Source organism: Coregonus lavaretus (assembly GCF_964263955.1).
Source record: "Coregonus lavaretus genome assembly, chromosome: 15".
In the NCBI taxonomy this organism is placed as follows: domain Eukaryota; kingdom Metazoa; phylum Chordata; class Actinopteri; order Salmoniformes; family Salmonidae; genus Coregonus; species Coregonus lavaretus.
Genome location: NC_140002.1, coordinates 21,599,625 through 21,624,201, shown reverse-complemented (window position 1 = coordinate 21,624,201; position 24,577 = coordinate 21,599,625). Strand labels below are relative to the sequence as shown.

General features: G+C 43.5%; 1 protein-coding gene across 2 annotated transcripts; it reads left to right on the top strand.

The window, feature by feature from the left end:
- The first annotated feature begins 832 nt into the window (after positions 1-832).
- On the top strand, positions 833-21,276 carry LOC311142953 (rab GTPase-binding effector protein 1-like). 2 transcript variants are annotated; one of them, XM_084178720.1, is made up of 19 exons: positions 833-1,124; positions 5,675-5,803; positions 5,963-6,166; positions 6,565-6,728; positions 7,003-7,122; positions 7,735-7,870; positions 8,044-8,222; positions 8,467-8,574; positions 10,305-10,607; positions 10,707-10,859; positions 11,239-11,343; positions 11,638-11,754; positions 12,011-12,109; positions 14,629-14,769; positions 15,793-15,982; positions 17,207-17,262; positions 18,149-18,247; positions 18,574-18,686; positions 20,687-21,276. In XM_084178720.1, exons 1-19 carry the CDS (start codon positions 1,079-1,081, stop codon positions 20,721-20,723), a joined length of 2,499 nt encoding a protein of 832 aa, XP_084034846.1. In that variant the 5' UTR covers positions 833-1,078; the 3' UTR covers positions 20,724-21,276. The 2 variants fall into 2 exon arrangements, with proteins under 2 accessions (XP_084034846.1, XP_084034845.1); XM_084178719.1 differs by having other exon boundaries at positions 18,570-18,686.
- The last annotated feature ends 3,301 nt before the right edge of the window (positions 21,277-24,577 follow it).

Below are 24,577 nucleotides of genomic sequence, written 5' to 3'. Positions count from 1 at the left end.
GTATGATCTCTGGACCCTGAACTTTCCCACATGCTGAACTCTGACACCATGCACCACTGAAAATGGCAACAAACAAGGCGGTCAATGTTGGTTAAGGGCTTGTAAGTGAGCATTTCACTGTAAGGTCTGCACCTGTTGTATTCGGCGCATGTGACAAATACAATTTGATTTGAATGGTTATTGTGTTCCTTCCAAGCTCTGAGCATGTGAATGCCCAAATCGTTCCGTTGAAGTAGGCAAGTCCTTCCTCCGATCACTCCGACATGACCTGAATGCGGCAAAAGATGAGCTTCACGTTTCCCACTTGGAAATGATCAGAAGCAGCCAATAGGAAGCTCTACGCCAGGGGTGTCAAATTCCTTTTGCTCCAGGGGCGCATTCGGTCTTCAATGTGTAGTTTATTTGATAAATTAGAAGTTTCGTAAGGATTAGGTTGTTAGGAGTGTACTGATACGAGTAGGACACGTGACATCCCGGCAAATTTGAGAAAAAACACTTTATATCGGAGTTGTGCCTGGTCGTCTCTAGTTACCACAGCCACAAAGTCATAAACCCCGCCTATTTCTACATTGTATCTTCTTCAAATGGGATTTTAAACCTAACCATAACCACACTGCTAACCTTATGCCTAACCCTAACCTTGAATGAAAACAAAAAAGCACATTTTTGTTTTCATTAATTTTTACCATATAGCCAAATGTTGACTTTGTGGCTGTGGTAACCATTGTGCCTGTTGTTCACATACGTATCTGCCCTCTCATTGGCTAGAATGGTCCAACCTTATCTTGCCTCCTACCGACTGCCTTCCATTTTTGAAGAAATGCATTTTCGTTGTTAGAGCAGCCACTAGAGTATCTGGTCAATATAATGGATCATCTGGGATATAGCTAATTGTGACTGTGGTAACCCCCTATGTTTCTGTAGTAGTGTTCACACATGCGTAGTGAGCTGTTTCTCCAATGACGTTGTCTTCCATGTAGCAAGCACTTCAAGCAGCCTGTTTGCTTGGACACTCCTAATAGCTAGATAGCTTTCTCACACACCGCGCCGGTTATTGCAATTCCATCCCCTGGAAACCATGGCCGACCAGGCCTCGGGATCCGCCCGGCAGCCCCATCATGACGGTAAAGATAGTTATTTTTTGGTAGTCTTTATGTGGTGAAGTCTCGAGCTAATCCAGATCGGTAAGCGGCCTGTGAATCCTCGGGCTCAGCTAGCACCATCACCGACGTGTCACTCCCTCTCCCTGGACATTATTTCAATGTTCTCAATGGATATATATATACATAGCGAGCTACACAGGCCCCAAACTAGATTTGCATACTTTGTGTTGGAAAATAAATGCATCCATCCTGGCGCTTGCTAGTTAGTCGAACTGTGTTGGTGCTAACTAGCTAGCTACCTACCTGTCATTGTTGTTTTGCAGCCCTTGACAGTAGTAGGCGAGACCTTCGACGCAGTGGAAACTGGAAAAGGGATAACGTTAGTGGCAGTGACATTTGTACAAGTATCAAACGTTTTCGAAAACAGTATTTATTGAAACATGAATATTCAGTCATTTAGCTAACGTTAGTTGTCCATCCCCTTGTTTGCAAAATGTAAGTTAGTTAGAGTAGACAAAAGCTATACAGCTAACGTTAAGTAGTTAGTAGGGGACTACCCCATTCATAGATACTAACTACTTTAGCGTCTTTTGCCCGGGGGAGTTTGCATAAGAGCCCGACGCTTGCCCTAAACAATAACACGCATCGTTTGCCGTACGTTTTTGGAAATTCAAGGAACGGATCTTTGATATAAGTGATAAATAATTTTCCAAAAAACAGAAGGTTAAATTACTACACACCTTTTCATAGGGTTAGGGTTAATGTTCCCACATGGCCAAATCTCCATGTTAAAGGAAAACTCCACTCAAACGATCGTTTGCTATTTGTTTCATTTGTCCATTGTTGACATAGTCCCAAAACGTTTTGCATGTAAGCAATCAAGTTTTCAAGATATCTAACTTTCAAAATACAGAAATCATCCCTGTATTTCTCTCTGATAAGAAAGATAAGGTGCATATGTTTAAAAAACGATGATTATTGACTTTCCTAAATGTTGAAAGACAGTGTCCGAATTTGTAGTCCACATGGAGCCAAGGGTTTTCGAGAGCTAGGACGGAACATGGACCAATTTGGAGTTCCAGACTCTAGCTAGTTTGCCAGTAGTAGCCACACAGATAAATTGTTAGCCAAAATGTCTTGATAAATTGAGCCTATGACTGAATTAAATTAGCAGGATTCTTGCCAATTTTGTCAAACTACACTACCAGTCATTCAAGGATTTTTCTTTATTTTTACTATTTATTTACATTGTAGAATAATAGTGAAGACATCAAAACTCTGAAATAACACAAATGGAATCATGTAGTAACCAAAAAAGTGTTAAACAAATCCAAATATATTTGAGATACTTCAAAGTAGCCACCCTTTGCCTTGATGACAGCTTTGCACACTCTTGGCATTCTCTCAACCAGCTTCATGAGGTAGTCACCTGGAATGCATTTAAATTAACAGGTGTGCCTTCTTAAAAGTTATTTTCTGGAATTTCTTTCCTTAATGCGTTTGAGCCAATCAGTTGTGTTGTGACAAGGTAGGGGGGTATACAGAAGATAGCTCTATTTGGTAAAAGACCAAGTCCATATTATGGCAAGAACAGCTCAAATAAGCAAAAAGAAACGACAGTCCATCATTACTTTAAGACATGAAGGTCAGTAAATATGGAAAATGTCAAAGACTTTGATAGTTTCTTCAAGTGCAGTCGCAAAAACCATCAAGTGCTATGATGAAACTGGCTCTCATGAGGACCGCCACAGGAATGGAAGACCCAGAGTTACCTCTGCTGCAGAGGATAAGTTCATTAGAGTTACCAGCCTCAGAAATTGCAGCCCAAATAAATGCTTCACAGAGTTCAAGTAACAGACACATCTCAACATCAACTGTTTATAGGGGACTGTGGGAATCAGGCCTTCATGGTCGAATTGCTGTAAAGAAACCACTACTAAAGGACACCAATAATAAGAACAGACCTGCTTGGGCCAAGAAACACGAGCAATGGGCATTAGACCAGTGGAAATTTGTCCTTTGGTCTGGAGTCCAAATTGGAGATTTTTGGTTCCAACTGCTGTGTCTTTGTGAGACGCAGTGTGGATGAACGGATGATCTCTGCATATTAGTTCCAACCATAAAGCATGGAGGAGGAGGTGTTATGGTGTGGGGGTGCTTTGCTGGTGACACTGTCTGTGATTTATTTAGAATTCAAGGCACATTTAACCAGCATGGCTACCACAGCATTCTGCAGTGATATGCCATCTGGTTTGGGCTTAGTGGGACTATCATCTGTTTATCAACAGGACAATGACCCAACACACCTCCAGGCTAAGGGCTATTTTACCAAGAAGGAGAGTGATGGAGTGCTGCATCAGATGACCTGGCCTCCACAATCCCCCGACCTCAACCCAATTGAGATGGTTTGGGATGAGTCGGACGGCAGAGTGAAGTAAAAGCAGCCAACATGTGCTCAGCATATGTGGGAACTCCTTCAAGACTGTTGGAAAAGCATTCCAGGTGAAGCTAGTTGAGAGAATGCCAAGAGTGTGCAAAGCTGTCATCAAGGCAAAGGGTGGCTATTTGAAGAATCTGAAATATAAAATATATTTTGATTTGTTTAGCCCTTTTTTGGTTTTTATTCTACAATGTAAAAAAAAAAAAAAAAAAAAAAAACTTTTGATTGGTACTGTATCTACACCAAATCTGGCAATGGAGATAATGAATTGTCAATGGATGTTCTGTTACTGATGTCATCCCTCTCTGAAAAATGTCATGCTCTGAAATATATACGAGCTGACATTTTCACACCTCTGTTAATTTTAATGGCCTCTAACTCTGACTTGTATGCCATTCCTAGGAGTTGTCCTAAGTAGAGGTGCTCAATATCTGTCCTCAGTTCAGCCTAATGTTTTTGGTTTAGTTTGTTTTTATAACAACTTTGAGATTCTACTTGTAATGAAAACACTATATAAAATACAATGCTTATTATTATTATTGAGGCTACATTCACCAGGTGCTAAATGAGTGAAATAAAAAATTTAATTGACTTCAGACAGGCTTTACAAAAGGCAACACTGATCTGACGATATTACTGCATAGTATGGCAAATGCACCGCCCTCGACCGCAAAGCGCAACAGAGGGTGGTGCGGACGGCCCAGTACATCACTGGGGCCGAGCTCCCTGCCATCCAGGACCTCTATATCAGGCGGTGTCAAGAAGGCCTGAACAATTGCAGAAGACTTCAGCCACCCATGTCATAGACTGTTCACTCTGCTACCGTCCGGCAAATGGTACCGGCGCATCGGCTTTCAGACCAACAGGCTCCGAGACGGCTTCTACCTCCAAGCCATAAGACTGCTAAATAGTTAATTAAATGGTTACCCGGACTATCTGCATTGACCTTATCTTGCACTGATTCTATGCACACTCACAAGACTATATTCTGTATATAAACATTTACATACACTACTGTACATATACATACTACACAAACACACCGATGCCGCATACACACATGCAAACACACATGCAAACATACATACATTCACACTCATCCTATGCTGCTGATCTATTCTTTATTTTACTCTTACTGTTATCTATTCTGATGCCTAGTCACTTTACCCTGCCTTTATGTACATATCTACCTCAAATAACTCATACCCCTGCACTGTGTTATGGTACTGGTACTCCCTGCATATAGCTTAATTATTGTGTATTTTATTCCTCTTGTGTTTCTATTTGTATTTTCCTTATTTTCTTATTTATAACTCTGCATCGTTGGGAAGGGCTCGTACGCAAGCATTTCAATGTAAAGTCTACACCCGTTGTATTCGGCGCATGTGACAAATAACATTGGATTTGAATGGGAAAAGCTGTACAGTATGTAGCATAAAGCTAGTGGAGAGATATGCCCCAAGTAGGCCAAAAACCCCAAATCATCAAAGATTGGAACCGGTAACTAGTGTACTTTTTGAGCTAGAGATTGACTCTAAAAAGTAAGTTATATTACTGAGCTATTGTATAACCATTTTGTTGGACACGAGGAATGATCTTTTGGGAAGTAAGTTTCCAGGCAACTCATGCTGTTTTATATGTAATAACGTAAACACTTTTACCAACTTGGAAACCCCCCGGAGTTTGTTGATGATCAGGCCTATGTCAAAGGTCTTTGTTTTGTTCTCGTGGACATGTCTTTCTGGTCAAACTTCTTGCTAACACAGTCACTATGCTAATACAGTCATTAAATACTAATGGGTTCTGCCCCTAGAATGCTGCTTGGTATTTTGTACTGCACAGGTGTTGTCCTTTTGATTGGCTACAATTAGTGAGATTGATTTGTCCACAAGTTAGACCTCCATTTATTGTATCATAACCAACACCAACAGGGATTATTGTTGAAGTGAAGACCAAGTGACCCTCCCATTCAGTCCAGCCTGGGCAATACCAAAACTTAACTTAAATTATGGATTGCCCTTTTAAATAAATGAAATCACGGCTTTCAGGCTGGCTGTATTGCAGTGTGTAGAAAAATACCTTTTTTTTTCTGGAAGTTTCTTTAGTGTTCTTGTTTTGTCCTCTCTCTTAGCGGTGCTCCAGCAGCGAGTGGCATCCTTGGAGCAGGAGAGAGCTGAGTTCGTCAAGCTCAAACAGCAACTGGAGTCTGAGTTCAACCAGAAACGGGCCAAGTTCAAAGAGCTCTACCTGTCCAAAGAAGGTGACTGTTCAATCTGCTGTCGGCATTATGCCATATTGCTAATAGTAAGCTCATGTAGTTAGCTTCATGAATATGAACTCTGGTCTCCTGGAACATATCCGATCTTATCATGGGTTACCTCCTTTATTTTCCTCACTGTTCCTCTCTCTTTCCTCCCAGAGGAACTGAAGTTTCAGGCAGCGTCTCTGGAGGGGGCCCAGTCGGAGCTGAGTCGTGTCCAGGCCCAGCTGGAACAGGCCCAGGCAGACATGGAGAACATCAAGGCGGTGGCCACTGTGTCAGAGAGCACCAAGCAGGAGGCCATTGACCAGGTCAAGGGACAGTGGCAGGAGGAGGTGGCCTCACTACAGGCCATCATGAAAGGTACTGTAGCCAGGCTAACTCTACATTGCCTCCTCTGGCCGTCATTTTGCCATTCAGTATCTAGTTGATGACGCTGTTGGAAGGCTTTCAGTATCTGTAAATAACCCATGTAACATTTACTCTAGACTTTAATGAAATGCAGTCATTTTGATCCCATGTCATTGCCCTGCTTCTGTTACAGCCTTGATGTAGTATCTTAGCTTGACCTGCAGAAATTAAAATAGAATAGGATAAAAATTCTGTCAGCAGTTTATTTGATCAAATAAAGTGGGGGTCAAATAAAGTGTATTATGTTAAATAAAGCCTGATTTGAAAATCCACTGCTACTCTTTACACTGAGGATCAGTTATAACACAACACAGTACCAGTCGATGCGGTCACCTCCCCTCCCCCCTCAGACACAGTGCGTGAGTACGAGGTGCAGTTCCACCAGCGCCTGGAGCAGGAGCGTGCCCAATGGAACCAGTACAGGGAGGTGGTGGAGAGGGAGATGGGCGAGCTGAGACACCGCCTCTCTGAGGGCGGCCAGGAGGAGGAGAACCTGGAGAACGACATGAAGAAGGTTGGCTGGTTTCACACCAGGGGGGTCATCAAAGTACATTAATCCTTTCATCAGGGTTGGGGGCAATTCCATTGCAATTCAGTCAATTTAATTTAATTTAATAATTTTTCTCTTAGAGAAGCCTCGAAGAGAATTGGAATTTTATATTACTTCTGGAATTGAAATGGAATTGACCGCTTTTGTTTTAGATTTTACTTATTTGTAGCCATTGTGTCTGTTTTGATTCACTGTCAATAAAGTTGGACTTACTTGATTTTAATGTGTTTTCCCCCAGGCCCAGGAAGATGCAGAGAAGCTGCGGTCGGTGGTGATGCCCATGGAGCAGGAGATAGCAGCTCTGAAAGTCAAACTGACTGTGGCAGAGGACAGGGTGAAGGAGCTGGAGGCCTCGAAGGTTAGTTAAAAGGGTCTGGAAAGGAAAACTGAAGACTTTTACAACACAGACAAGATCTTCATGCTTATTTTATTAAGAAAACAATCTTATCCATCCAAGATGTCAATTGAGGTATGGATTATATCTAGACCAGGGGTAGGCAAGATTCAGCCGCGGGTCGATTTCTGTCGGAGTGGATGGTCAGGGGGCCCGAACATAATTATAATAATTTGTACACTGCAAATTGACCACAACTAAGCCTAAAAAGAGATTGTATTTGAAAATAATAATTTCATACTTTGAATTACATTGAGACACAATCACATACGTCTCTTGGGAACAGATTTCCTAAATTAAACTAATGTTTTAGCTGAATTCCTGGTGATTTTTCAGTTTAAAACCCCCCCAAAACTAAAACAAAAACAATCACTTGCGGGTCGGTTTTGCCGACCCCTAATCTAGACCGTATGCAAAGGAACATGAATTTAGGTTGATTATTTATGACATTTATAGGCAAATAATCTAGGCAAAACTGTCTGAAGTGATACAGTGGAAGAAATACTTTCTAAAAATGGCTTTCAGTTGAAATATGTCATTTGAGTTACTGATAAATGACTTGTTTTCATTCTGTAGGGAAAGGAGCTCAATCATGTCCTGGAAGCAGAGAAATCCTCCCGCACAGACCTGGAGATGTACGTGGCGGTGCTCAACACTCAGAAGTCTGTCCTTCAGGAGGACGCAGAGAAACTACGCAAAGAGCTCCACGAAGGTGACACACTCGTAAAGCTTTATTTGAAAGCATGCTGTCAAACTTAAGGATAAGAGATGTAAGAAACTTCAATACAGAAGTACAGCACAGTATTGTCCCTCTTTTTCGCTATCTATCTCTCGCTATATATATATCTGTCTGTCTGTCTGTCATGTTTTTTCTCCCATGGTCAGTGTGTCACCTCTTGGAGCTGGAGCGGCAGCAGCACAACCAGCTGAAGCACACGTGGCAGCGGGCCAACGACCAGTTCCTGGAGTCCCAGAGGCTGCTGATGAGGGACATGCAGAGGATCGAGAACGTGCTCTCTTCTGAGCAGCTCCGCCAGGTGGAGGAGATCAAGAAGCGGGACCAGGTACTCACACCTAAAGTCAAAAGGGGTGTGGGGGGGGGGTTAGTGGCCAGGGGTGTGTTTGGCTGTGCAAGGTTGTATCAGACAATATATGAGGAATAGAGTAAATAGTGACTGTGTAATGACAGACAATTTGACAGGATATTGTGTGTGCATGTGCGCTTAAGGGAATGCCAGTCAGTTAAAAAGGTAGAAATACCCTGTCAAAGTGTAGACCATTTATTGACATTGTGTTTGTTTCCCCCAGGAGGAGGATGAGAAGGAAAGGATCAGCCAGGCCAAGGAGCAGAACGAGGAAGACAGGACAGAAACCGAACCTTTAGAAGACTCATTCCTTGGGCTCAGTATTGAAGAGGTATGGCTATGATGTCACCAACACCTTACAGAGAGCACATACCCCAGACACACATGATCCTCTTGAGAGGACAACCGCCCTATAAAACATTATCTCTTGAGTTCATATTGAATATGAAATGGCCATAAATATGAACATTGTAACTCCACATCTTCACAATTGACTTGTTCCTCGTTGAAGGTAAAAGGTTAACTTCTCCACCTAATCCGCTGTGACAAGCATGGTCAAATGTGGTCTGAAATGCCATCTCCTTAAATGGCTTGGAGAAATTCTTTAATAACACTAACATAAGTATTCCAGAAATTGGTCTAAAGCATGTGATTTTGTTCGAAGCACTATTCTCTGCTGACAATGCACCTCTCATTTCCAATCTTGACACTGCAGTTTTGACATCGCACTCACAACCAAAGCACATCCACACCCCTTTTCTCTCTTTCTCTCACTCTGTGTCATTCTCAGCATCTCTGAGGCTGTGTTTACACAGCCACCCTAAGAACCCAAATCTGATTTTCTTTCTATATCCCAAAAAAATGTCTGACTGTCACACTGTTTTACATGTGACCCATATCAGATTTGGGCATTCACACTGATGTAGCCTCTGAAGTAGCACACCGATGCAATGCTTATTTTCTGTCACTGTTCCTTTACATTTTGGGGTGGTTGTGACGGTAACGTCAGGACATGTGCAAAAAAATATCTAATCTGAACGACCAGACAGGTCGCATATGGAGGATCGGGTTTGTATCAGGATTCAGATCCACATATGGAGGTGGTATAAATGAGAAGTCAAAAGATCAGATTCCATGTGTTCTTTTTTGCTGTTTACACGTTAGGGAAAAGATCAGATGGGAATCTGTTATGTACACTACCATTCAAAAGTTTGGGGTCACTTAGAAATGTCCTTGTTTTCGAAAGAAAAGCAAGAGGACAAATACATTAGTGTCTAGTTTGAGAAACAGGCGCCTCACAGGTCCTCAACTGGCAGCTTCATTAAATAGTACCCGCAAAACACCAGTCTCAACGTCAACAGTGAAGAGGCGACTCTGGGATGCTGATCTTCTAGGCAGAGTTGCAAAGAAAAACCATATCTCAGACTGCCCATCTTAATCTTTTCTTTTTATTGGCCAGTCTGAGATATGGCTTTTTCTTTGCAACTCTACCTAGAAGATCAGCATCCCAGGGTCGCCTCTTCACTGTTGACGTTGAGACTGGTGTTTTGCGGGTACTATTTAATGAAGCTGCCCGTTGAGGACCTGTGAGGCGCCTGTTTCTCAAACTAGACACTCTAATGTATTTGTCCTCTTGCTCAGTTGTGCACCGGGGCCTCCCACTCCTCTTTCTATTCTGGTTAGAGCCAGTTTGCGCTGTTCTGTGAAAGGAATAGTACACAGCGTTGTACGAGATCTTCCGTTTCTTGGCAATTTCTTGGCCTCTGTACGCCTATGTAGATATTCCATTAAAAATAATCAGTTTCCAGCTACAATAGCCATTTACAACATTAATAATGTCTACACTGTATTTCTGATCAATTTGTTGTTATTTTAGTGGACAAAAAAAATGCTTTTCTTTCGAAAACAAGGACATTTGTAAGTGACCCCAAACTTTTGAACTGTAGTGTAAATAATTGGCAAAAGATCTGAATGGGCTGCCTGTGTGAACACAGCCTGAGGTGCTACTCGTCTACTTCTCATCATTACAACCACTCTCTCCCTCCCTCTTCTCTCCTCCAGCCCCACAGCGCCCACGGCTCAATGCACTCCTTAGACTCTGACCTGGTGGCAGGGGGCCCTATGGACCCCTACAAAGACGGCCTGCGGAGGGTCCAGTCCACAGACAGCCTGGGTTCCTCTCCTGGTCTCCAGGGCCTGGGGGTCCACAACCATAAGGCCAAGTCGGCCAGCCACCTGGATGAGTCCGACTTCGGACCCCTGGTGGGGGCGGACTGCGGGGCCCCTGAGGGCCTGGCGGGCTTTGGGGACACACTATCGGTCAGCTCCATCCAGCTGACAGCCGGCCACTTCCTGCTCACCAAGGTCTTAAATCTACCTTTATAATACTTTCATGTATTGTGTCTGTAAAACAATTGAGTTTTTTTAAAAGCAGTTTAAAAAAATTTATTTGATATGATCCAGGACCAGGAGAAGGCCATCAAGGCCATGACGCCAGAGCAGGAGGAGACGGCCTCACTGATGTCCAGCATCTCCCACGCCCCTGACACCGCCTTCCTGACCCCGTCAGGCTACCGGCTGGTCAGCGACCAGGAGTGGAACCTGCTACAGCAAGAGGTCAGACAGTTTCATACAGTGTTTTGGTTCATTTAAATTGTATGATGGTTTGGTTGGGCTTTGTTTTGCAGTACGATATTGTACGCTATACCTTGTTTGCATGGTAATAGTTGTTGGCTTGTAATCCCATAACCACTTTGGTTCAAAAGCACCAATAAGTATAATTTAGTACCAAGTACTGTATTTGTTACTATTAGGAAAATACAATGTAGCCTAGGTGTTGAAATGTTCCTGTAGAATAAAGTAAACAATCTTTACACTGCTATGAATTGTGTACAGTTTGGTTTGCACACATGGACAGCTCGGGGTTTCTATATAAATATTTTGTATTTAACATGTGGTATTCCTCCTAAATTCATTCTTGGCTGTCTGTCACTAGGTGAAGAATGCGGGGAGGAAGTTGGGACGGCGGTGTGACATGTGCTCCAACTATGAAAAACAGCTGCAGGTCATCCAGGGCCAGGAAGCAGAGACACGTGATCAAGTAACACCCTCTCTCTCACTCACTGTGGCACTCTATTACAGTTTAACTTTCTGTGATATATACACCTATGTCAAGGATACTTAAAGGGAAAGTTCATCCCAAAATTAAAGCATTTTGTTATAGATCAAAGTTATCTTTAGTGATATTTAGTCTTTCCATGTTCCATGTCATCTGTTGTGTAGCTCCCACTAAGCTATATGCATTAGAGTAAATCTGACGACAAGAATCCTAATTGAATGGGGGGAAAGAAAGAGTGCAAGTTAGCTGGTCCCAAGTCTCGCTGGTCTCTCTCAGGTAAAGAAGCTCCAGGTGATGCTGCGGCAGGCCAATGACCAGCTGGAGAGAACCATGAGTGAAAAACAAGAGTTGGAGGACTCTGTGAAACAGGGCAACGAGGAAACCACTGCAAAGGTCTGTCCTCCTTACACACACACCACACACACACTCTATCTCTCTTCAGAGTCTAAAAAGTGTAAAGTATAGTAAAGCGTAAAGTAATCTTTATGCTTAGCTCTTTTATTGTTTGAGGAGTTATTTCTAATCTTCAAAGAATATACAATGCTCACTGTTGGAATGTGGATAAATCGGCATACGTCATTCTTTTTCTTTAGATTGTATGTTTGTTCAGTTATTCTCTGGAGCATGCGGATTTCTTGCTTTGTCTCAGGTCGCTGCTCTCATGCAGAGAGTCCAGGAGTCAGAGTCACTGCTTAAAACACTACAAGAGGCCTTCAGTCAGGCCAAGAGGAACACACAGGAACAGATGGTGAGCAACAGTTATCCACTACAGCCTCTCAATACAGCCTCTGTTTGGGCCTCCAGTGTCTCAATACTGTCTGTCTGTGCCAGAAGGCCTGTATAAATAAAGTTAGCAGCAAAATAATTTGAACATTCCATCGCTCCATGTGCCTTTTGATTTAGTGATGCAACCATCTTCTTGCTGTAATTAAGGAGGAAGTTTATCTTGCCAAAGAGAGAGCTAGTGGAAATGTGATGGAATGCTCTGCCAGATAGTAGACGTTTGCCCTCTAATCACATTTCAAATCAAATCAAATTTTATTGGTCACATGCGCCGAATACAACAGGTGCAGACATTACAGTGAAATGCTTACTTACAGCCCTTAACCAACAGTGCATTTATTTTAAGCAAAAAAAGTAAGAATAAAACAACAACAACAAAAAGTGTTGAGAAAAAAAGAGCAGAAGTAAAATAAAGTGACAGTAGGGAGGCTATATATACAGGGGGGTACCGTTGCAGAGTCAATGTGCGGGGGCACCGGCTAGTTGAGGTAGTTGAGGTAATATGTACATGTGGGTAGAGTTAAAGTGACTATGCATAAATACTTAACAGAGTAGCAGCAGCGTAAAAAGGATGGGGTGGGGGGGCAGTGCAAATAGTCTGGGTAGCCATGATTAGCTGTTCAGGAGTCTTATGGCTTGGGGGTAGAAGCTGTTGAGAAGTCTTTTGGACCTAGACTTGGCACTCCGGTACCGCTTGCCGTGCGGTAGCAGAGAGAACAGTCTATGACTAGGGTGGCTGGAGTCTTTGACAATTTTGAGGGCCTTCCTCTGACACCGCCTGGTATAGAGGTCCTGGATGGCAGGAAGCTTTGCCCCAGTGATGTACTGGGCCGTACGCACTACCCTCTGTAGTGCCTTGCGGTCAGAGGCCAAGCAGTTGCCATACCAGGCGGTGATGCAACCAGTCAGGATGCTCTCGATGGTGCAGCTGTAGAATTTTTTGAGGATCTGAGGACCCATGCCAAATCTTTTTAGTCTCCTGAGGGGGAATAGGCTTTGTCGTGCCCTCTTCACGACTGTCTTGGTGTGTTTGGACCATGATAGTTCGTTGGTGATGTGGACACCAAGGAACTTGAAGCTCTCAACCTGTTCCACTACAGCCCCGTCGATGAGAATGGGGGCGTGCTCAGTCCTCTTTTTTTTCCTGTAGTCCACAATCATCTCCTTTGTCTTGGTCACGTTGAGGGAGAGGTTGTTGCCCTGGCACCACACGGCCAGATCTCTGACCTCCTCCCTATAGGCTGTCTCATCGTTGTCGGTGATCAGGCCTACCACTGTTGTGTCGTCGGCAAACTTAATGATGGTGTTGGAGTCGTGCCTGGCAATGCAGTCATGGGTGAACAGAGAGTACAGGAGGGGACTGAGCACGCACCCCTGAGGGGCCCCCGTGTTGAGGATCAGTGTGGCAGATGTGTTGTTACCTACCCTTACCACCTGGGGGCGGCCCGTCAGGAAGTCCAGGATCCAGTTGCAGAGGGAGGTGTTTAGTCCCAGGATCCTTAGCTTAGTGATGAGCTTAGAGGGCACTATGGTGTTGAATGCTGAGCTGTAGTCAATGAATAGCATTCTCACGTAGGTGTTCCTCTTGTCCAGGTGGGAAAGGGCAGTGTGGAGTGCGATAGAGATTGCATCATCTGTGGATCTGTTGGGGCGGTATGCAAATTGGAGTGGGTCTAGGGTTTCTGGGATTATGCTGTTGATGTGAGCCATGACCAGTCTTTCAAAGCACTTCATGGCTACAGACGTCAGTGCTACGGGTCGGTAGTCATTTAGGCAGGTTATCTTAGAGTTCTTGGGCACGGGGACTATGGTGGTCTGCTTGAAACATGTTGGTTTTACAGACTCAGTCAGGGACATGTTGAAAATGTCAGTGAAGACACTTGCCAGTTGGTCAGCACATGCTCGGAGTACACGTCCTGGTAATCCGTCTGGCCCTGCGGCCTTGTGAATGTTGACCTGCTTAAAAGTCTTACTCACATCGGCTACGGAGAGCGTGATCACATAGTCATCCGGAACAGCTGGTGCTCTCATGCATGCTTCAGTGTTGCTTGCCTCGAAGCGAGCATAGAAGTGGTTTAGCTCGTCTGGTAGGCTTGTGTCACTGGGCAGCTCGCGGCTGTGCTTCCCTTTGTAGTCTGTAATAGTTTTCAAGCCCTGCCACATCCGACGAGCGTCAGAGCCAGTGTAGTATGATTCAATCTTAGACCTGTATTGACTCTTTGCCTGTTTGATGGTTCGTCGGAGGTCATAGCGGGATTTCTTATAAGCGTCCGGGTTAGAGTCCCGTTCCTTGAAAGCGGCAGCTCTACCCTTTAGCTCAGTGCGGATGTTTCCTGTAATCCATGGCTTCTGGTTGGGGTATGTCATTTGTAGGCATTTGTAGTCTCTGTGGCCGGCAGTTCCATTTTACAGTATATTGAATCATCAGGAGGAAACAGGATGATGACACATGATTTGACGGAGTGCTGTTTTTGCCATAATCAGGCTGTGCTGATGCAGTCCAGGGAGCAGGTGGCGGAGGAACTGAGCAGACTGCAGAGGGACAACGACAGCCTAACAGGCAAACACCGACTCCACTTATCTCTCCAGCAGCAGGAGGACTTCAAACTACCCACCACGGTGCAAGTACGAGACAATTATTCACAGCCACCATTTTGAGAATTGCTCTGTCGCATCTCAATAGTCTAAAGGAGAGCCCTCTATTTTTTGTCACACTAATTCATAGATTTACAGAAGAATGTCTCTTGACATCTGAATAATAAACAAGAGTTCATTGCAAGGACCATCCAGGCTCTCTTCATTTTTTCCCCCGTGCTTACATAGCATGTTTACATAGCATTGACAAAGATGAAAACAACAGTAATATTCCAAATATTCCACATTTAAATCCAAGGGGGATAAGGTGGTATGTATTTTAGGCCTAGATTTAGCTTCAAGTAATGTTCTAAGACTTTGGTTGTGTTCCAGATACATAGATTCTGTACAAATTATAGGAGTGTTATGTCATGTTAATGTGGTAAAAAAACAAAACAACACCTGGAATTTTAAAGATCTAGTAATGTTAGCAGACCTGCACAGAATCTGTCGTTCAGAACTAAAACAATCACCATGACTGACCAGTTACTATTTCACTGACTTTGGTTAATGAACTGGCAGGGAGAACATACTAGGGCCCTTCAGGGTGTTAAGGATTCTATAGTGTACTTGTTGACCGCTTTAACATGAACAAGTCTTTAGAGTGAATCCAAACCTTGATGAAAATGCGGTAGCTAAACCATCGTAACCACCTTAATGGTTATTGGTGTCTTTTCCTTCCATATAAACTCAGATATCGCAGTATTCAATGACTTAAAAAGGTTTTTTAAATGAGGGATTGAAATAGGAATACGTTGGAGTAAATGAAGAAAACAAAGACATCTTGGAAGAACTGATAGTAACAAGTATGAAAGGGATGGAACAACTGGGTCTGAAATGTATGAGTATGTCATCGCCATACACTTCTCCACGTGCACGGTCCCCAGAAGCAGACGGACATCTCTGGTTCACACCATCGAGCTATTTACTTGTCCATCAGGTACTTCTTTCACCATTCATACCCATTGTGACTCACTTAAATTGGTACGTGCAACTATTTCTGCTCCCCTCTAGGAACTACAACCCCTGGTGCTACAGTTGCGGGAGGACATAGTTGCGGTGCGCACGGCTGCAGACCACCTGGAAGAGAAGCTGAAGGCGGAGATCCTGTTCCTGAAGGAGCAACTCCAGGCAGAGCAGTGCCTCAAAGAGAACCTGGAGGACACACTACAGCTGGAGATAGATGGCTGCAAGGAGGAGATAGGTGAGGCTCACCTTCCCATTCCTTAGGCTTGACACATAAGGATAGATCAGAGAAAAGTAACTTTGTTGTGCTATAATCCTCATGCTCATTAATCAAGATATCTATTGATTAATGTGGCAGATTTACAGAAAGTTTCAATTTCATCTGTATGTCCTGGGCAGGTGTAGCTGTTTATCTATGGCTCTGAGTTGAGCTATCTGGACATCTGATGTGAGCAATAAAGAAAATCTTGAGTTGCATTTTATAAGAGCCAGAGATGCTAAATATGATGGTTAGACGTCAGCTCAAACTTGTATGATTTACAGTAGTTGTTTCAGCACTACACATTTAGAGAGTTAAGGGATACAACATGTGCTGAGCAAGTGTTCAGCTTCGCGGTCACATACTGAACCTGTCAGCGCAACTGAACTCTGCTTCTCCACCATGAAATTGCCTGTATTTTCCTTTGAACTTCATCAAAGACACTAGTTCTCTGAAGATTTTTCCCCTCCTTTCCTTTGTTCCCTCTAAAACCTTAATTTTTCTCCTCTCCTTTTTTCTCGGTTGGTGACTGTTGTTCAGACATCTTGGAAGGTACGAAACACACTGTCTGACGAACCTTCTTAGGTTGTTTGTGTGTGTGTGTTAATACTGTACATGTTGGATTAATGACCGTATGGCACTGAAACTCACTCACTGCAGTAATGTTTTTTTTTAATGTGGCATGCCAAATTGGTATGGTCATGAGAGGATTATGGACATGACATGGCACCTGTTATATGCTGTAATAGCCATTCACTTCACTCTTCTAAGTTAGCATGGTTATGACAATAACCATTTAATACCATTAATATGGCATAACATCACAGCTTTCTTTTTTGTTTATTTTATTTTCAGTATATTTTAATCAAATATACTGCTATAGTGTGGAAAAATTGTTGAATTCTGGCCCAAGTTATGAACACTTCCTTGATTGCTCTGTGTGTCAGTCTAATAGCATGGAGGAGCACTGTGTTTGCTTGCTTAGTAACACACACATCTCTCACACACACACCACTCTCCTTGGCAGAGGAGATTCGCCCCCTTTAAGACTAGCCACACAGCTCTAATGCGTTATTCATGAATTGACAACACATTTTTCAGGACCTGCATTAGAATGCTAGAACGCATGTCTGGGGTTGATGTTCTGATTACCATCATAATGACACTTTAATAAGTATTTTATCTGGTTTTTCTTTTCCCCAGCGTCATTCTCCAGTCTGAAAACCGAGCTGGAGCGAGTGAAAGCCGAGAAAGAACAGGTACATGAACTGTAGGGAGACTGCTGTGTCACTCCTCTGAATGTGAAGTCAGATTGTCTTGAGTGGCTGCCTTCAATAACATAATCCCAGCTAAGGCCTAAAACCACTGGCTTGTTAGAGTAGTAGTTGCTGTTTGAAACGTGTGGAACAATATGTATGAATGTAGGTGTGAATGAGTTTATTTACCATCACCAATGTGTTATGTGAATACCTCATTAATTTACAACGGCTAACATCAGTTGTCACCAACCATGGTTCCGGAGAGCTACAGGGTGTGCAGGCATTTGCTCAAGCCTTGCACGTACACACCTGAATTAACCAAGGTCTTGAGGTTTAGTTGATTATTTGAATTGGGTGTTTGAGTACTGAGCTGGAACAAAAGCCTGTGCACCAAACTCTCTACCAGGACCAGGGTTGGAGACCATTGGCTTAACATAATTGTTTTGCTCTGCAGTGTAGTCTGTCTGTAGCCTAGCTGACGCACAGATCACGTGACACAGCGAGAAGAGCTGTGCCCCACTGGTCTGGACAGGAGGCCGTTCTAATTCCATATTCCGCTCTTTTCGAGAGCGGACACATTGATTGGTTCTCTCAAATGTTTTTTGTCCTTGGGGGGTTGAGACCTCTCATTTTGGATTTGAAAATCCAACAAGTTGTAATGGAAGGAGGTGACACTCCGTGTGTGGCTGTCCATGTGGGTGTTTGAGTGAGAAAGACACAGAGGAGAACCTACCAGTAAGGCACAGCCCCCTTCATTATCAACACATCGTCCCGACTACATCAAACAGCCTCCCCAGACTCTGAAGTCAGGAGGACTTTGAGTTTGGTAGTAGACTGTTTGTGCCAGTAGTTGATAATAACTGTGATTGATGTGCTCATTTCCCAGTTGGAGAGCAGCCTGGCAGAAAAGAGCAAGACATTAGAGAGTGTCCATGGTCTGAAGAGCAGACTGGATGAGCAGCTCAGAGAGCTCACCACAACCAAGGTCAGAGGTCATTCACTTCTCAGACAGTCTGTATCACAGGAGGTTGGTGGCACCTTAATTGCGGAGGATGGGCTCGTGGTAATGGCTGGAACAGAATGGGTGGAATGGTATCAAATACATCAAACACATGGTTTCTGTGTGTTTGATGCCATTCCATTGGCTCTGTTCCAGCCATTATTATGAGCTGTCCTCCCCTCAGCAGCCTCCACTGGCATGTATGTTACAACCGGCCGCTGCTGCTGTTCCTTTCTCAACTATCTGTGATAAGTCTCAACATCGAGTGGGAGTAGTGATACTCAGTGTGCTGTGTGTGTGGTGGCAGACAGCCCTGGAGGCTCAGGCGTTGGATGAGAAGGACAAAGCCCAGCGGTTACAGACGGAGCTGGATGTTAGTGAGCAGGTGCAGAGGGACTTTGTCAAGCTCTCCCAGAGCCTCCAGGTATGGACAGTACCGCTGTTGGGTTACCATGGCCCCTAGGCTCTCTGAGATCACAAACTGTGTTTACTCAAACTTGTATTCTAGGTTACAGTTGAAGTCGGAAGTTTACATACACCTTAGCCAAATACATTTAAACTCAGTTTTTCACAATTCCTGACATTTAATCCTAGTAAAAATTCCCTGTCTTATGTCAGTTAGGATCACCACTTTTATTTTAAGAATGTGAAATGTCAGAATAATAGTAGAGAGAAGGATTTATTTCAGCTTTTATTTATTTCATCACATTCCCAGTGGGTCAGAAGTTTACATACACTGAATTAGTATTTGGTAGCATTGCCTTTAAAATGTTTAACTTGGGTCAAACGTTTCGGGTAGCCTTCCACAAGGTTCCCACAATAAGTTGGGTGAATTTTGGCCCATTCCTCCTGACAGAGCTGGTGTAACTGTGTCAGGTTTGTAGGCTTCCTTGTTCACACATGCTTTTTCAGTTCTGCCCACAAATGTTCTATAGGATTGAGGTCAAGGCTTTGTGATGGCCACTCCAATACCTTGACTTTGTTGTCCTTAAGCCATTTTGCCACAACTTTGGAAGTATGCATGGGGTCATTGTCCATTTGGAAGACGACCCATTTGCGACCAAGCTTTAACTTCCTGACTGATGTCTTGAGATGTTGCTTCAATATATCCACATAATTTTCTTTCCTCATGATCCCATCTATTTTGTGAAGTGCACCAGTCCCTCCTGCAGCAAAGCACCCCCACAGAATTATGCTGCCACCCCCGTGCTTCACGGTTGGGATGGTGTTCTTGGGCTTGCAAGCAACCCCCTTTTTCCTCCAAACATAACGATGGTCATTATGGCCAAACAGTTCTATTTTTGTTTCATCAGACCAGAGGACATTTCTCCAAAAAGTACTATCTTTGTCCCCATGTGCATTTGCGAACCGTAGTCTAGCTTTTTTATGGCGGTTTTGGAGCAGTGGCTTCTTCCTTGCTGAGCGGCCTTTCAGGTTATGTCAATATAGGACTCGTTTTACTGTGGATATAGATACTTTTGTACCTGTTTCCTCCAGCATCTTCACAAGGTCCTTTGCTGTTGTGCTGGGATTGATTTGCACTTTTCACACCAAAGTACGTTCATGTCTAGGAGACAGAACGCATCTCCTTTCTGAGCGGTATGACGGCTGCGTGGTCCCATGGTGTTTATATTTGCGTACTATTATTTGTACAGATGAACGTGGTACCTTCAGGCGTTCGGAAATTGCTCCCAAGGATGAACCAGATTTGTGGAGGTCTACAATTTTTTTTCTGAGGTCTTGGCTGATTTCTTTTGATTTTCCCATGATGTCAAGCAAAGAAGCACTGAGTTTTAAGGTAGGCCTTGAAATGCATCCATAGGTACACCTCCAATTGAATCAAATGATGTCAATTGTGATACAGTGAATTATAAGTGAAATAACCTGTCTGTAAACAATTGTTGGAAAAATTACTTGTCATGCACAAAGTAGATGTCCTAACCGACTTGCCAAAACTATAGTTTGTTAACAAGACATTTGTGGAGTGGTTGAAAAACGAGTTTTAATGACTCCAACCTAAGTGTATGTAAACTTCCGACTTCAACTGTACGTAGAACCATGCCTCTTTGTCTATTTGTAGGCAATGCATGCCTTCCTAGAATTGGAGGAACACTTACTTGCTTGTAAAAATGCATAATAGTATTCAATCAACATTTGTGATGTAGATCTTAGCCATACCTTTCTCTTTGACAAATGGATCTTTACCTTGTCTGACCCATAGAAGTAGAGTGAATTCATTATATTTCTATGGTCTGACCTTACACTTGATAAGCACCTCATCAGTGCTTTTAACACTATTTTATAGTGATTTATTTTACTGTATCTCATCTGATGTCAGACGTCATCTACATGGCTGTATGTGTATTTCTACATCTAGTAAATTGAATATCAATTAATCACTCATTCAATCACTCTTCCTCTCAGGTCCAGTTGGAGCGGATCAGACAGGCTGACTCTCTAGACCGTATCCGAGCCATCCTCAACGACACCAACTTGACTGACATCAGCCAGCTCCCAGAGACATGATACCCTTGGCTGAAACTCCATTCTTCCTCCTGACCCTCTATCTCACTGGCCTAATGACATTCTCCCACCTTGCCAGGCCACTCCCCCAGTTCTAACCCCCAATGGAAGGGCTCCGGAGGGATAAGAGGGGTGTGGGTGTTTTTAAATGAAGACTAAATCCAAAATGGAGGACAAAAATCTATCATTAAAGGAGAAAAGTTATTTTCTGTACAGGAGGATTTGAAGCACATGAGGCAGGAGTGAAGGTGAACACTACGACTAAGAGGTTGTAAATAACTAAATGACTGTTTCCTGCAAGGTGTGGCGATTCCTGTGTGTCTATCTGTCCTGTGTTTCTACTGTAGACATTGGACTGGCCGTATTAGCCCAACCAAAGGAGGAGTTTGTAGTCTTCTTCTAAGGCACTTTCATCTACAACTTCTTTTCAGGTAATGGGAACAAATGGATCCATACAATTTCTGCAAGTGGTTGATAAAATGTTCTCGCTCCCACTTTGTTTCTTACTTACTATTGCCCCCTTATGTTTACTGTTAATCTCCCTTTCTCGCTCCATGCTTTTGGTTGTAGTTCTTCATTTTCAACCTGCTGGGCTTATGGCAAATACTTAATGAAGGAGATTCACTGAAAATATTTGTACATAACAATATAAACTCTCTCTCTCTCATTATATATATATATATATATATATATATATATATATATATCAAAAGTTTTAGAACACATACTCATTCAAGGGTTTTTCTTTGTTTTACTATTTCCTACATTGTAGAATAATAGTGAAGACATCAAAACTATGAAATAACACATATGGAATCATGTAGTAACCAAAAAAGTGTTAAACAAATCAAAATATATTTTATATTTAAGATTCTTCAAATAGCCACCTTTTGCCTTGATGACAGCTTTGCACACTTTTGGCATTCTCTCAACCAGCTTCACCTAGAATGCTTTTCCAACAGTCTTGAAGGAGTTCCCACAAATGCTGAGCACTTGTTGGCTGCTTTTCCTTCACTCTGCCGTCTGACTCATCCCAAACCATCTAAATTCGGTTGAGGTCGGGGGATTGTGGAAGCCAGGTCATCTGATGCAGCACTCCATCACTCTCCTTCTTGGTAAAATAGCCCTTACACAGCCTGGAGGTGTGTTGGGTCATTGTCCTGTTGAAAAACAAATGATAGTCCCACTAAGCCCAAACCAGATGGGATAGCGTATCGCTGCAGAATGCTGTGGTAGCCATGCTGGTTAAGTGTGCCTTGAATTCTAAATAAATCACAGACAATGTCACCAGCAAAGCACCCCCACACCACAACACCTCCTCCTCCATGCTTTATGGTGGGAAATACATATGTGGAGATCATCTGTTCACCCACACCGCGTCTCACAAAGACACAGCGGTTGGAACCAAAAATCTCAAATTTGGACTCCACACCAAAGGACACATTTCCACCGGTCTAATGTCCATTGCTCGGGTTTCTTGGCCCAAGCAGATATCTTCTTCTTATTGGTGTCCTTTAGTAGTGGTTTCTTTGCAGCAATTCGACCATGAAGGCCTGATTCACACAGTCCCCTCTTAACAGTTGATGTTGAGATGTGTGTGACTTGAGCTCTGTGATGCATTTATTTGGGCTGCAATTTCTGAGGCTGTTAACTCTAATGAACTCATCCTCCTGCAACAGAGGTAACTCTGGGTCTTCCATTCCTGTGGCGGTCCTCATGAGAGCCAGTTTCATCATAGCGCTTGATGGTTTTCGTGACTGCACTTGAAGAAACTTTCAAAGTTCTTGAAATGTTCCGTATTGACTGACCTTCATGTCTTAAAGTAATGATGGACTGTCGTATCTCATTGCTTATTTGAGCTGTTCTTGCCATAATATGCTATCTTTTGTATAAGGCTATCTACTTTGTCACAATACAACTGATTGGCTCAAACGCATTAAGAAGGAAAGAAATTCCACAAATTAACTTTTAAGAAGGCACACCTGTTAATTGAAATTCATTCCAGGTGACTACCTCATGAAGCTGGTTGAGAGAATGCCAAAGAGTGTGCAAACCTGTCATCAAGGCAAAGGGTGGCTATTTGAAGAATCAAAAATCTAAAATACACTGCTCAATAAAAAAAAGGGAACACTAAAATAACACATCCTAGATCTGAATGAATGAAATAATCTTATGATATACTTTTTTCTTTACATAGTTGAATATGCTGACAACAAAATCACACAAATGATCAATGGAAATCAAATTAATCAACCCATGGAGGTCTGGATTTGGAGTCACCCTCAAAATTAAAGTGGAAAACCACACTACAGGCTGATCCAACTTTGATGTAATGTCCTTAAAACAAGTCAAAATGAGGCTCAGTAGTGTGTGTGTGTGTGGCCTCCACGTGCCTGTATGACCTCCCTACAACGCCTGGGCATGCTCCTGATGAGGTGGTGGATGGTCTCCTGAGGGATCTCCTCCCAGACCTGGACTAAAGCATCCGCCAACTCCTGGACAGTCTGTGGTGCAACGTGGCGTTGGTGGATGGAGCGAGACATGATGTCCCAGATGTGCTCAATTGGATTCAGGTCTGGGGAACGGGCGGGCCAGTCCATAGCATCAATGCCTTCCTCTTGCAGGAACTGCTGACACACTCCAGCCACATGAGGTCTAGGATTGTCTTGCATTAGGAGGAACCCAGGGCCAACCGCACCAGCATATGGTCTCACAAGGGGTCTGAGGATCTCATCCCGGTACCTAATGGCAGTCAGGCTACCTCTGGCGAGCACATGGAGGGCTGTGCGGCCCCCCAAAGAAATGCCACCCCACACCATGACTGACCCACCGCCAAACCGGTCATGCTAGAGGATGTTGCAGGCAGCAGAACGTTCTCCACGGCGTCTCCAGACTCTGTTACGTCTGTCACATGTGCTCAGTGTGAACCTGCTTTCATCTGTGAAGAGCACAGGGCGCCAGTGGCGAATTTGCCAATCTTGGTGTTCTCTGGCAAATGCCAAACGTCCTGCACGGTGTTGGGCTGTAAGCACAACCCCCACCTGTGGACGTCGGGCCCTCATACCACCCTCATGGAGTCTGTTTCTGACCGTTTGAGCAGACACATGCACATTTGTGGCCTGCTGGAGGTCATTTTGCAGGGCTCTGGCAGTGCTCCTCCTGCTCCTCCTTGCACAAAGGCGGAGGTAGCAGTCCTGCTGCTGGGTTGTTGCCCTCCTACGGTCTCCTCCACGTCTCCTGATGTACTGGCCTGTCTCCTGGTAGCGCCGCCATGCTCTGGACACTACGCTGACAGACACAGCAAACCTTCTTGCCACAGCTCGCATTGATGTGCCATCCTGGATGAGCTGCACTACCTGAGCCACTTGTGTGGGTTGTAGACTCCGTCTCATGCTACCACTAGAGTGAAAGCACCGCCAGCATTCAAAAGTGACCAAAACATCAGCCAGGAAGCATAGGAACTGAGAAGTGGTCTGTGGTCACCACCTGCAAAAGCAGTCCTTTATTGGGGGTGTCTTGCTAATTGCCTATAATTTCCACCTGTTGTCTATTCCATTTGCACAACAGCATGTGAAATGTATTGTCAATCAGTGTTGCTTCCCAAGTGGACAGTTTGATTTCACAGAAGTGTGATTGACTTGGAGTTACATTGTGTTGTTTAAGTGTTCCCTTAATTTTTTTGAGCAGTGTATATATTTTGATTTGTTTAACACTTCTTTGGTTACTACATGATTCCATATGTGTTATTTCATAGTTTTGATGTCTGCACTATTATTCTACAATGTAAAAATT

Coding starts and splice junctions, on each gene's coding strand:
- LOC311142953 (XM_084178719.1), top strand. CDS start 1,079: ATGGCCGACCAGGCCTCGGGATCCGCCCGGCAGCCCCATCATGACG. Junction 5,804..5,962: donor GCTCTACCTGTCCAAAGAAG/GTGACTGTTCAA, acceptor CTTTCCTCCCAG/AGGAACTGAAGTTTCAGGCA. Junction 7,123..7,734: donor AGGAGCTGGAGGCCTCGAAG/GTTAGTTAAAAG, acceptor TTCATTCTGTAG/GGAAAGGAGCTCAATCATGT.